Genomic DNA, 14,999 nt, shown 5'->3' on the forward strand with positions numbered 1-14,999 from the left:
AAAGAGAACCCATGTCTGCCTAGCACACATGGAACAGGGCAGCTAGTGTACTCCCCCAGCAGAGGTGGGAATGTGATTATCATGAATGCTTCCATGAAAGAGCAGAACTGGTGAGAAGGAGCCTACTGCCTTATCGTGCTATACATAGACTGAGCACAGAACAGCAAGGCAACACACAGCATGCCTGAGGGCTTTCCTGTTCCTTTCGGCAAGCCTGAGAAGTGGCCACAGCTGCCAACTGCAGCACACTTGCCTGCTTGTTGCAGCAGGGGGTAGGCAGAAAATAGTCCTCCCTGCTCAGAGCCTCTGAGACTCCACCATTGTACCACAGCCATACAAGAACATTTTCAAGTGGTTATTTCGGTGGCAGCAAAAGCATCCTTGCCTATCTCATGCTTCTTTCATGTGTGACATGGGAGCTGGTCCTGCTCCCAAGGAGTCACCGGGAATGAAAAGCAGCTTCTGCATTCCTTACTAGGGAGAGGTACATTTTCAGTGGAAGGTGTTCTTTCAAATGACCTTCCAGAGGCAAACAAGACTGAAAAGTAACCTTGAAGTCATGGTTAAATCTGACTGTTCCAAAGGCTCGTTTGGTTTTTCTGAAGAGTAAGCAAACTTTAGTAAACCCTTGTACAAGTTTTACTGCCGTCCTGCAGTCTTATCCTTGACAACAGGTAATGACCAACAATAAGCTAATTCTAAGAAACTTGGGGGAGGGGGGAGAAAAAGAGAGTGAGTTTTTATTACTTTTAAATGAGTGTTTGATACATCATGTTGGTTCCCCTGATTAATGTTCACAGCAAACTCAGCCACTGGAGTTGTAATGTTTCTGCAAGCTTCCCTACAGCAAAGCTTAGCCATTAATTCAGTGGCATATGTCAGCTCAGCAGAGCAAGGTCACTCTTCTCTTTCAAGGGGAACCTTTTTAGAAATAATAAAACTGACAGAAAGTTCTTTTTTGCATGCTTTATGTCACCTGAGGTTGAGTGCTGCAGTTAATATCACACAGCTTATAAACATTCCCATCTTCAGCAGTCTCCAACCCACCGGGCTCTTGGAACCTCAACTTTTTTTTTAAAGTAATATAGTGACATCTTTATGTGGGGCAGATATACAGTGTGTAATCCTAAATGAGTAAAACATGAGTAAAATAATGAACAAATCTTTTCTTAGGCTTTTTAGAGGAGAAATTCTGGAAGGCACTAAGAGACTGCTGAGACTGCAGTCTGCATTTAGGTTGTTAGTGCTTAGAGAAAAAGATGTAGGATTAGGGACTTTGTCTCCATGGATGCTTGAACCTTTAGCTAAAAGAAAGAACATTTTAAAATGCTGTTGATCCACCTTGTTTCTATCTCACTGTTAACTGTTCCTGCAGGCTGAAAATCGGTATAGGCTTGCAGCATGAAGAGAACACAAAGATAATTGATCTATTTATGGAATACTTTTGAACTTGTAAGTAAATAAAGATGTGCTAGTCATCTGTTATGATAACTAATTGTGACTGGAACTTATTTATTGGGATACAAATATTACAGAGCATGGTAAACAAACTAACTAGCTGAAGAATAAGATCCAAACAATAGGCCAATTTTTCCCTCCTCATTATCTCCCTTCAGACATCCTGACTACACTTGATTAATGAAACCATAGTGAGATTAGCTGAAATTGCCTTAATGGAGATGCACTACAGCAGAGAAGCAAAATTCAGTGCAGTATTTGTCATCAGTCACTGTGAATTTTCATGTTTCATCAAATATATATGTCAATTTTTAACATTATTTTTATATTGGTAAAAAAAAACCCAAAACTATACTCATTACAGTGGTTTAACTTTTGAGTCCTTTAAAATGGTGAGCAGTGTCACCATTTTTTCCCCCTCATGTACCCTCCCTTGTCAGAAGGCTGAGTTGCAGTATTGTCTTACTGCCATCCATGGGCCAAAATTATCCTTATTTTCCAGTTGAAGAAAGCACACTGGCACTTCATTGCAGCCTCACAGGTTTAAAAAACTGGACATGCTTGAACAAGATGTGCTTGGAAATCTAAAATATGCTCCTTGGGAATCTGGATTTATAAAATAAATTCTGTAAGCTTTTTGTTTCAGACCGGTATGGAAGCTGAAAGAATGTTCCCAGCTCAGGGTTTCCTTGTGATTTAGCACTGTGCGCTTCCTAGTGCAGAAATGATGATGTATTAGATTCTGCTTTTTCTTTGTAGCAGGATTTCTACAACTGTAATCCTAGGAAAAACTTATCTACTTGTCTGAAGACAAAATAGCATCCTGATTCTGTTGTGGTCACTTTCATACCAGAAATTAATTAATATAATCACAGCTCACTGGGAGTACTGGGCACAGCAAATGGTACTAGTCTGGCATGGGCATATCAATTCCCCTCTTTCTGTTTGATTACCTCTGTGGCATGGGTTTATTGTGATCACAGCTCAGTGGAAAACTACAGTTTCATCTCATGAAAAACAAATGTACTAGATCCTTGAGCTGTGTTTTCATTTTGACTCATGGCAAAATTGAGACTGAGCTTTTCACCCCTCTCCTGCTCCCACAACCCCCGTGAAATTCAGGCATAGTTGAGGCACAGAGGCACAGAGAGCAGTGAGGGCTTTTAGGTGTTCTTTGAACCTGAAATTCAAGTCCATACTCCAAATTGTACTCAAATCTGGCCTATCACTACAAAGGGGATTGTGCCAGCTTCAAGATTTTAAACTTTCATGAACGTGTAGGAACACATCGCCTCTTCCCATTCCTTCAGATAGTAACTAAAATCTCAAACACATAGTTTTCAAACATTTTACCACAATTACCAAGAGACAATTAATCAAGCAAATATAAGCTCTGTTATAGAGACAGGAATAAAATCATGGTGGCATCCCAGTACACAGTATCAGAAGAGCTTTGTACTGCTGAATGCCTGCTCTACCATCATCAGTCATTTCATATACCCTCTACACAGGCTCTGAGTTGCTCATCCATCAGTGAAGCACGCCCCCCTTCCAGCTCTGTGAAGTGGTTTTTTGACTTAACATCTGATCTTAAAAAAGGAGACTGATGGGCAGAACTATAACAGAAAAACAGGCAACTGAAAGCAACTCATGAGTGGTAAAGCTCAGCATCTGCTTTGCACAGGTGAAGGCAGCAGAGAGTCAAGCTGAATGAGCTCACTCAGCTATCTTGTCCACTTTGTCATCTCATCTTCACACATCTGCTTTTGGCTGTGCTGTTGCTAAGTGAAGCTGATTTCTTTATCTCAGAGCTGCAGGTTGTCAGTGACAAAGCTCCATCTCTGTCTCAAACATAATGGTAGAGGGAAGGCATGAAACTGCACCATAGCTTTTCTATGTTTTCTGGCTGAATAGCACTTCTCCAGTGATTCTCTTCTCCCTGAAAAAGCCACAGGAAACACTGCAGAAAAACCTAATGCCAAGTACTCAAGTATTCCAGTAACCTTATGTCGCACTTGCCTTTCAACACACCTTGAAGAACAGCAAACCTACCACACTTTCTGAATAAGGTCAGCATAACAAAGTAGGGGAACTTGCTATAGTTCTTAAGGAAGCAACCATTCAGCATCCAATGGAAATGAAGTACAGGAGCATGAGGTTACTTGGCTTTTCTTGTGAAGATAATAAATGAGATGAAGACATAAAGGAGTAGGAAAGGGACTAAAACTCCATCCAGAAGCCATATTGGTGCAAAACAGTAGGTGGATCACTAGGTCTTCCCAGAGAGTTTTTCAGCCTTAGTGCTGGGTGATGGTTAGAGGTGACAGACCCTTTGCTGCTGACATTCAGCTTACCAGAAAGATGCCAGTAGATGTTATGACTGGCAATTAAGCAGCCTGAAGACTGTGTACAGAGGAATTTTTTACCCAGCTTTCTGTGTGTTCATGGAATAAACCAAAGAGGTATGGGAAAAAAAGTGGCAGTACAACCTATAATATGTATAGTCAAATAAGCAGCTTCCCTGAAGCAGTTAAAAACCTCCAGATTTTTTTCTAGCATGGAATTTCAGCCTCAATTTGGGGAAGAAAAAAAGTAAGAACATGCTCTTGCATGCACTGTAGGTGGAATAAGATGTAAAAAGCTAGAATGGTAAGAGCAGACAGGTACATAGGGTAGATTCCAGTTGGAAAAAACATAGGTTTTTCCTATTCATCTTCCTACGGAATATCAACACATGAACAACACACCTTCACCTGATACACAAACCAAAGTTTTTCATAAGGATGGCTTAAAGGACATAAGACTTGCTAAATATTGAGAACATATATAATGTGCAGCCTGGTGCCAAGCAGCAAAATGTCTAGCAAAAACACTGACATTGCTAATTTGTGTAAGGGAGTATAACTGTTTCTAACAACTGAAGTAACTCTGCTGTGTCTGTTGCAAGCTTTCAGAAGATAAAGGTTAAAGGATATTGTGATTACAGAGGCCCAGAAGACTTAAACTTTTTCCTTTTCTGGAGTGGGTATTGCCAGGGGTTTCTGCCCACACATCAAGGGGATGATTCTTCTGGCTGAAGTGTTTGTAGCCACCCACGAATTGCTTATATAAGGTTGCCAACGATGGCTTTATAACAACATCATTCTGGATTTATGCTATGACACAAATTACTAGAAGAGTGTTGAAACTTACAGAAAACTGTAGGCCACATCCTCTGCCTTTTCTGCCCTTATACAGCTATTGCTTTTTTCCAGCAATGACAGGTATCATGGGCAATGTTTAGCCTGGGGTATTTTGGGTTTCCTAGAGACACAATATTGAAGTAAGTCAACTGGTCTATGAAACTAATTAAAGTATTAGAAGGCAACTAATTCTGATTTATGTCACCTTTGTAACTGTGCTACAGTATTTACCAGAGAGCACAGTTATAAATTATGTGGTTGATAGTTCAGTTTCTAAAAATGGCTGGATAAGGTGGCTCAGACTTACTTCTTGAAATGCTCTTGCTTGCTTAGGAACACAAACATAGAACCAAACCAGATTTGACACTCTTAAGAAAAACTAATATTAATGGGAAAATATTCTCTTCAGGAAATTTGCTCTCAGTTGTTTTTAAATGTTCTGCTATTACAAACTTAAGCCTAGTGAAGGAAAACCAAGACAGGGAAGAAACAAGAAATTACTGAATTATGCACAAAGTTGGTGAAAATTTTAAATGGGCTGTAATCAAGTGAACACACAAAATAAGCCAGGACTGGACCAGGCCACAGATGTTGTTTTTTTTCCTTTGGCACACAAGCTAGTGAAGAGTTGTGTGAGCCCTCAGTGAGCATGTGTGTTGACATGAACATCAAAATGTGGAGTCTGGTCATCTTAATCAGCCTCCTGGCAAGTGGCATGAGAGAAATGGCTGCTCTTTCCCCACAAAGACTCTGGACCCTTACTTTCTGGTGAGAAAAAAAAATTCCTCATGTTTCAAGACCTTACTACAAACGATCTGTTAACATATATGGGAAGACACAAAGAACTTTCTAAAACTGCTTTTGAAAAAAAAAATAAATAATTGTCTGATGATCAAGAAGCAAGATAGTAATATAAATGAAGAAAAAAATCCCCAAACCACCAGAGGTAAGAGGAAAAGTAATACGATTGTAGAGCCTTCCACTCTCACAAGAAAAGTAACCCAAGGTTAACTCTAACCTTGTTCTAGTTTCTAGGTTTTTATGAAGCCTGAGGGAGACAGGGAACACCTTCTGAAGTGTCACCTGCAATCCCCTTTTTCCCTGTCTACACATACATGCTTATTACAAGTATCATTTTTTTTCTTTCTCTGAACCTTCCCTGATAAAGGCCCACAGGTATTTCAACTATAAACCAGGTTCTTTACTTCCTAGATATTGTCATCCACTTTTGCTTATTTAACACAGTTCAAATGAATTTTGACAAATGCCTTTCTTCAAGAGGCAATGCAGTAAAGACCTTTAATGACAGAACTATGTGTCATCTTTGCCTATAAGCATAAATTTGCACAGCGGGCAGTACGGTGAAAACAGCTTATCATCAACTCATCACATCTCATCATTGTTAGAATGAAATGCAAATGGAAACCAACATCACTTCAGTCACGGTCCTGAAAATTAACATCTGTGATTTTAGCAGTGGTTCATTGATTATGCACTCAGAATTTCAGTGGGAAAGAAAAGAATATAAAACTTGCTATTTTCAGAACTCTACCGGTCTTTACCTTTGAAATAAAATTAAAACCCTCAGCTTTCCTTACTCAAGGATAAATCCTAGTTAATATCCATTAACACTGAGCAATCTTTTCACTGCAGATCTTGTCCTGCAGAAGATCTAATTATGTCTTGATTCTTTTTTTTGTGTTTAGGTTTGCTTTACCTATTTTCTATTTTCTTTTCTTTAATAAGTCCTCCCCATTGGAGAGTCACAAGCCACTGTTTAAGAAAAAAATTGCTTACAACATATGTCTGCACCACAGGCTCCAAAAAGTTACGCAAGCAATAAACTTTACTCAGATGACAAACCCCACTGAAGTCAAGGGGGTCACTGCTAATTAATTCATTTAAGTGTTTTCAGAATCAGGATCAGGCCTCCTGTGAAGAATATATAAAAAAGGGGAAACCTGGCATCAAGTCTATGGCAAAAAATGTATGTTGATGTACATGGAGGCAGGGTTTCATCTAAAGCTTATGAAAAGGAAAATGACTGGTATAAAATAGTATTAGGGAACAAAGTTGCACACTAAAATATTTCCTCCTATTGGATTTACAACTGTGTCCTCATAACCCTGAAAAGAAATAATAGTTTATCATCTAAGTAAGTGAATATTGATTTAATTAGAAGCTTGGACATATTTTTGCCTAAACAGAATGCACATGCATTGACCCTGAGTTGTCTTACCAGGAGTAAGACGATTTTCAAGCACCAAGCACATTTGGAAGCAGAATAAGGAAACAAAACCGTCTCAAACCTTTAGCATAAACATAGATCAGCTGTCATGTAGAATAATGACACAAGACTTCCTTCAGTCAAGCCAGATAAAATGGCACGAAGTCATCTTTGCTTCAGCTTGAAGTAAAGCCAAGAATTATCAAGCAGTTCTCAAGTTTGCTGTGTCCGTAGGAACTTGAGAGAGAGAGAAAGGAATAGACTCTGCCCAGCAGTTTACCTCCTGTGAAGTGGACAAGACAATGTGGTGATATTTTACAGCTTATTTGCACCTTCCATTGTCATCTGCACCTGGTCAAATGTGTAAAACAGTACAAAGTGGAGTGGAGAATAGCTACAAAATGCTTTAAGGGTGTTTTATTTGTATGGTGCCAGGGTACGACAGAAGAACAGATACTGAATAATTTCTTAGAATGTTTTGTTTTTTTTTTTTTTTTTACAATCTTTGTAAATTTGCTTCATATCACTCCCCATACACTTATCTGTAACTTCATGAGGGCCAAAGAGGCTAACATCCAGCTGATTTTAGGGGTCTTTCTTTCATCCTCTGAGTCAACTGTTCTCCTCCCCAGCTCTCTTAAGGAGTGGTGGTGCAGATTGCACAAACTCATAGCTGAAACGAATCTAGTAAAAGCATCCTTCCCCCCCCTTGCTATAGTACTCTCCTGCTTTGCAACTAAAACACCAGCAGTGCATGAGACACGTGCTCTCCCTGCAATGAGCTGACTCCAGCCATCAGCATGACCACAAACCTCAGGGCCAGGTGCAAGACCTAGTTTGCTTGACCTCATCTACCTACAAATAACACTGCAGCTTAGAACAGCTACACCATATAGACCAAGTCATGTCTAGTCTGGCCCGAAAAAAAAGGGGCAGTTGTGGACTGAAAGGAAGAACTGAGAGGAAGCTGCCTCTTGGAGGATGCCCTGAGGGAAGGTGCATAGGATCTGATGTGATAGAAAGTCACTTAAGGTCCTGGATAGACAGGTAGATTAGATTAGATAGGCTTGAAATAGAGAGGTTAGCCCATCACTTGGCTGAATTTCTTCAATATTAAGCACGGTATTTTTAAGCCTTAGGAATTTTCCTTTATATAGAAAATTTTCTGAAAGTGTTTCTCCCACATTTCTCTCCCCATTTTGCCTGGGGTGAAACTGGGTGTAGATTTCTTTTTCCTAAAAATGAATGTTTATTTCCATAGTTTACATACAATGCATTCAGTAGTTATATGCATACCCATGCATACGCAACAGCTGAGAGATATGCTAAGAAGTTATTAGCATGACTATGGCTCTACAGAAATCCTGCTATACAACAACATTATTATTTCATGGCATAGTATCAACATTTTCATAGCAGATGCCGAGAGGTGTAAGATGCTACTTTTTGCCCGGGTAGCACCGAATGCATCTGTACAAGTTCCTTAAGCATCGCAGTAATAAATAAAGTAAAATAAATGCATTGCACATAGAGAACTGGCAGTTCGATACTGAAAATCTGTATTATTCCTGCACTGGTCATTTATTTGCACACCACTACAAGAGGCATTATACAGGGAGAGCAAATTGCCACATGAAGGGTTTTAACACCAGCCTTGAATTGTACTCCTTCATAGAATCTTTATCAAAAGGCATAATTGGATATTGATATTCTTCACATTAGAAAGTAATACACCCAAATGGATTAAGAAAAAATTTGGTGAAACAGTTGAATTAATGCACAGAAGTTCATACAATTGTGATAAAGACAACTGGTCACTGTGGCTAAGAATCAGTTACTTGAACAGATCTTCATGGTGTTCTCTTTGAGGGCCTAAGGTTGCAAAACTGATTTTCGCTTAACGCCAGGCCACACAGCTCTCCCATAGGTCATGTGTCAGTCCTGTATGGATGTGTTGGAGACACTGAGACATCTAAGGTGCCTAAAAGCAAGGTGAGGTAACCCAAGACCTCCACAGTGACAACGGCATTCTGCTTCGCAAGTATGAGGAGGTACCTGTGCAGAGCAGGGGCAGCCAGGAAGTGATCTAGGGAAGTCACTTGTGAAATCCTGTAACTTCTGGTAGGAGGTAAGGGCCTGTGCCCCATGTTACCCCATTCTGTATTAAGCAACTTAAGCATTTTAGTTGCTTCCATGTTTCAAAACATGCTACAACAATCTAAGATTTCTATTCTGTACAACATGGGGCTGTCTCCCTCCATGCCCTTTTTGTGAATAGCACATTCAGCAAGAGCATTCTCATGGAAAGTTTACAAAATTTTTTGCAAAAGTGGGACTGCTGTAGGTGAATTGTCTCAAAGCACATTACTGAGGCAGAAAGACATCCTGAGCCACTTCACCAATGCCTTTCCATTTTTGTGAACAGTTACAATAAGATAAAGCAGCACAGCAAAGTCAGTGGGTTCGACACTCAGTCAAATGGTTAGACTTTTTATGTCTCCTTTATACATATGGTGAATGAAACCCATGACATGATATATACATACGTATATATACACACACATATATATATATCTAAGAAGCCACAGTGCCATAACATGGAGTGCATTCATGAATGAATAACTGTGTAGAAAAAAATCTAAAAAAATGGAAATCAGCCTGTTGAGGAATATCTTACTTTGGAAGAAGAGAGTAACCAAAACTGGCTTTTAAAAATATTAAACAGACAGGAAAATAAAGCTCATCCACAGTGTCTCCTGGTCATTTCTTGCTTAACCTGTAGTGTAATTAGAGATTAATTATAGTCCTTCTTTGACATTAAAAGGCAGTATTATGATTGAACAGAAGAAAATACATACCATACAACCCAGTGAAATGATTAAGAAAAAATCTGTGCAAAAACGGATTCAAGATTGTTTCAAATACATGGACAAATGTAGGCTAAAACTGCAAGTACAATACTCAGAAGCCAATGCTATGTAAAAACAGAAGACATTCCTGCTGGAATAGTGTCTGCAATAATCTTTCAGGATCCAGAAGTCACTAAGTGAGGTGTATTTCCAAACAATGAGAAGATGGGTCTGTAAACTAGGAGACACTGAGTTACTGAAAACAGAGATATACTATAAAGTTTTTCTAATCTCTTAGTTAAATTTTCAGCACTGATGAATTGAAGTAGAGGCAGATACTGAAGTGCTCAGGTCCAGCTGTAGCCATTTCTCTTCAGGCTTGCAATACACTTACAAAAGTCATTTTGCACCCAATCCACGGTCTGAAAATCAATTTCTAGCACAGGACACATCCTTATGCACCTTGCAAAACTCTCACTCTCTTTTTTGCAATTCCAGATTGTGGAAAGTGTCCAGTGTAGCCCATTGGCAATTTATTCAGAATATTTCTTTCAGGCTAAAAGTATAACCATTCCCAGAAAAGTCAAGATGACAAACACTGATTGCCAAGTACCCTCTCCTCCTTTGATTATGGTGATGCAAAAGCAAATTAATATAAGGAACAAATTTAATAGCATTTATAATTCCTTACCAATTCTCACACTGTTTCTTGGGACATCATCAGTTTATCATAGATGAAAGGGAGAGAGGGAGTTTTTGTGAGCCCCTTTGTTAAAAAACTGATGCAGAACACATGACAGTAGACAAAGTCCAGTACCAGGATTCTTTAGCACAGCTATAGCAGTTTCACAGTGATGATTCCTTGAAATGGATCATTGCTATTATAAAGTGAGTATATACACATAGATTCCTGATACTGTAGCACTGGGGCACTTGCTAGAACATCAGAAAATCCTCAAGCTAGGATTTAAAAATAAATCCTCCTTTAAAAACTGTTATTATTCATTGACAATAAGAACTCAATATTCTTACCTTTGGCTTTTGACTTTTCTCCTTATCAGACACATTGGATGGTTTTCTCTTCAACATTTTTAATTCACGTTTATCCAGCTGATATGCAACTGCTACTACCTTGTAACCAAACTAAGTACAACAAAGCATACTACACGAGCATACATCGGTTATGCACTTCCTTATTCTATCAGGATGTGACTTCATGCAGCTGCTTTGCAGCATGGGTGAGTGAGCTGAAATCTTTGCTTGGGGAGAGAGTGAGGAAAGAAGGGAGGAAATGACAGGGAAAAGAAAGAGAGCGGTGCACTAAGGAGATGAATTGAAAATGAGGACAGGGTTCAGAGCGAGAAATGCTTTAAAACTTATCTCCTTCTGATGACACCACCATGAGGCATCAGCAAGACTTCGGACAACCTCAAGATAATTGTCCTCTTTTCGTCTCTCATTTTCCCCCATTAAGCCTTGTGGCACTAACTGTACCCTTTGTTTCAACTTGGGCTGGGACTTGAATGTGAAGGTGTGCTCCTGTTCAGAGGACCAAGGGATATTATTGCCAAGCAGATATGCACTGCGCTGTGGTACGTGGTCAAGCCGGTCCCTGACACCTCCCTTTCTCTCGTAGCTTACAGTGATACGATAAAAGCAATGAGATTAAAGGTCACTGTTTGGTGAAGAAGGGAACTTTTCTAAAGCTATGTTTTGCATGGTGGAATATTTTTTTGCCATTCACCAGAGAATTTGGACTCCTTGAAACAGCACTTTGAGCTCTATTGTCCTTGATTTGGTGACGAAATCATGGAGAGAAAAAGCAAGTCAAACAGAAGGCTCATAACAAAGTGACATAGGTCCTTTATACCCTCTTGAAAAACAGCCCAGAGGCTAAATGAAAGTGGAGGTATAAAGACAGCTTTGAATTTCCACTTCATTTTGTTTGACATTATTTGCCAAAGTCAAACAAAAAAAAGTCTTGAGCATCCTAAGTAAAACTTATTTGTTGTGGATCATAACCCACGAAACCAAAAACAATAAACAATTCCCCATTTTTTTCTGAAAGTTGGAGCCAAATTCTCAATTTCAAACCCCAAGCTTTGAAGCCACCCACAGAGCTTTGATTAAATCTTAATTGACATTACAAATGAAAAAGAAATCTATTTCTAAGTAAGTTGCAAGAAAATGTTCCAGAGTAAGTGTCAAAAAAACAACCTTGGTGAATTTTTTCATTTTGTTTTTCAAAATTTTGGTAACATTTTTTCAGAATTTTTTTTTTCAAGCAAATCTATTCTAAGCAACTTTTGCTCCTAAGTTTTGCATAGATGAAACATCTTTTAAAAAAGGAAGCCACTGTGGAGGTCTTTTGCACCAAATAAAAATTCCGAAGTCCTTGTGAATCCACATACTCACTACACAGACCTTTCTTTCTCTATGCCATTCCTTTAATGTTAGATCTGGCTGAACTCCAGGTTCAAGGAAAGCTAAAACTAGAAACCATCCAGACCAAAAACCAAAAGAACTGATGGTTGAAAGGTGGTAAGAAATGCACAGGTTTTATTTTTTACTATTCCCAGAAACACTTCTAACTTTTTGAAACATGCATGAGGATACAATGAGTGATAGGCAAGTAGTCTCTTGGCTGAACTGTTCTTACCTTCCTCTATCATAGGAATACTCCAGGTAGGGTTAAGTCACTAGTCATCAGATTGATTCCCCTTTCAATTCGTTATTTGGAATTTTATTTAAATGTTCAAGAAAAGTTTTGGAGGCCTACATGGATTCTGATGGGTGGGTGACTGAACGGACTGAGACTTATTGAAGAAAGGATAAGTATTATATGCTAATGGTATAATGAGGTTTTCCTTTCCAGACTTTCTAAGGACTGGCTTGGTAAGAAGGGGTGGAGGAACTGGGGTTAATGTGCTGAAATTCTTTGAAATATAATGCAAGACCGTTCTGTAGGTTATTTAATTGCAGTGGAGAACATGTTGAATCTCAGCCCTTTAACCAGGAGGTTTTGCTTCACATTTTAATGAGAAGTACACTAATCTAGAACAGAGCTGAATTTATTATTGGCATTATCAATAACAAAATAACAGAGTTCATAATAACTGTTTTATTAATAATGAAAATTAATTAATAATAACTCTGAGAGATACGCTTTTTTTCTATATCTCATAGCACCACTTGAAAAGTCCATTTAAGTTTCTAACCGTAAGGAGGTTTTACCATGGATATTTAATCAGTCTTAGCAATTCAGTAGGGCCATATGTTGTTATAAAAGTTATATGCATGCTTAATGGTAATTAAACCTGATTATTTATCTACATAGATGTACATAGCATTATATTGTTTTTCTTTTTAGTCTTTTCCAAACATATTAGATCAGACTCTGTGATGATTAGACTATGATTTCCCATCTCAGGCCACTCTTAAGATCTTTATGATTAATAAAATGGGAACTCATCTGAAGAGTAATATATGAGCTTCCTTTCTGTAGAATATTTATTGTTAAACAGGAAGAAAGAGGCTATTTCTCTTACATACAGAGATGTAGTACTCACCCATATCTATTTCCTTTCCTCATCCACATATCAGAAAAATTATAGCATCTTGAAAGCTGACCTGATTATGTTCTTGCCCTTGGAAGGCTGACCCACACTAGTTTTAAAAAGTAACAAAGTGAAGAAAATCAAACATATATAACATTAAGTTCATTTAATTTAGTTAACCAATACATTTCAAAAGGAGCAGTTTTGAATTAAAAATTAATAATAAGCTTGGTGCTTATATCCTCTGTATTTAAAGCTAATTTTTCAAAGGGGAATGAATATCTATGTAGAATTAAAAGGAAAATTCTCATACTTAGCTTTCTGTTGGATATGACTGCAGCTGACTTATTCCCTTTCCTTGCTGGTCTTTGAACCTAATCCAAACCCCAGTGAAATCAATAGATGTTTTACAGGTGAATTTTATGGGGCTTGGGTTGACTTCTCCATCCTGAAATACCCAGGCAATGCCATTCTTCTCTCTGAGAATTCTGATGGGGAAAAAGGCTATCCACTTAAAAATAATTATGAAAACCCCATGAGAATGATTCCCCCGTTGTTATATTTATAAAAGGCAACATACTTTATAGCTTATTATTATTATTATTATTCAATTTTAATTAAAGGACCATGATGAATTGTCCTGGATATTCAAGTACTTTATGTGCATTCTTCCGACATCAGAGCAAGTGCCACAACAGTTCCATATCCCCTCAATGGCTGCATCCAGTTACCTTGCCTTGAAAGGGTAGATTATTTCCAGTCTAAATCGTAACTGTAAACTTGTCCTTTCAATACCTGATTATTCTGATAAAACTAAAAAGTAGAGTTCAAAGTAGATTGAAGAGTTTAGCATACTGGCCACCTGTTAAAATGGCAAATTAAATGAGACTTTATTCATATTAGCAAATTGTTTTTCATTGTTCGACAGACAAATCTGGTCCAAGTTTAACCAGAGACTCAGGGATACCTTGGGGCTGCACATGGCTTTCCCAAATGCTAAACAATCCCAGAGTGTGTTTATTTTAATTAATATAGGACTTGTATGTTGCACAAGAAAGGAATCATGCTTCAGCCTCTGGTTTTATGGCCATGCCTCTCCTTGTATGATCTAGCTCCCTTAGATATTGCAGAAATCTCAGAATAGCAAGTGGGGCTGAATGAATAATTTGCAGTGAATAATTTACTTAACAAATTTAATCTGTGCTTCCTCAAGGAATGTTCACGAGCAGAAGACAATTTCCTCAGATGCATTAATTATGGGCCAGAACATAGCTACATACTTCTCTCTCCTGGTCTAATCTAATCAAGGGCCAGCCACAGTTACAGTCACTTCTCAGTAGAGCTCTCTCCATAAACTACCATGTCAAAGACTACAGAAACTAAAAAGAGCAAGCGTGAAAAAGTGAAGTTAAGCCATCCCTCCCCTGACAACAATCCATGGAAGAAACCAGATGTTGCTGGCTAAGCTGCCTTTACAACTACTTAAACAAAACACTGGGTTTTAATTTTAGCTCCAACGATCAAGGGTGTGGTTTTCCATTGGGATGCTGGGGAATAGAGCTGGATACTTTAGGTCTTATCTTCAAAACTCCCACACTCACCACTGAGAGCATTCAGAACTTAGTACTGAAAACTGGTCCAAAATGCTTAGGGTTTTCATGTAACTGTGTGTAATTTCCTGTTGAATAGGCTCGTAGGTGCTTTTCATCAAGAATAAAAATGAAGA

At 38.5% G+C, this 14,999-nt stretch overlaps 1 protein-coding gene across 2 annotated transcripts in view; it reads right to left on the reverse strand.

The window, feature by feature from the left end:
* The window catches only part of SAMSN1 (SAM domain, SH3 domain and nuclear localization signals 1), a 78,309-nt gene that overhangs the window by 24,959 nt on the left and 38,351 nt on the right, over nucleotides 1–14,999 (reverse strand). The window contains exon 1 of one of the 2 annotated variants that reach the window (XM_062622093.1): nucleotides 10,749–10,917. The exons of the other annotated variant lie outside the window; for it this stretch is intronic. Coding sequence (XP_062478077.1) covers nucleotides 10,749–10,805 — 57 coding nt within the window. The 5' untranslated portion in view covers nucleotides 10,806–10,917. Of the gene's footprint in view, nucleotides 1–10,748; nucleotides 10,918–14,999 lie in introns of those variants that run through there. 2 annotated transcript variants of the gene reach the window in all.

The sequence above is a fragment of the Pezoporus occidentalis genome, unplaced genomic scaffold (assembly GCF_034315485.1).
Source record: "Pezoporus occidentalis ecotype Australia unplaced genomic scaffold, CSIRO_AGI_Poc_V1 ctg24, whole genome shotgun sequence".
NCBI classification, from domain to species: domain Eukaryota; kingdom Metazoa; phylum Chordata; class Aves; order Psittaciformes; family Psittacidae; genus Pezoporus; species Pezoporus occidentalis.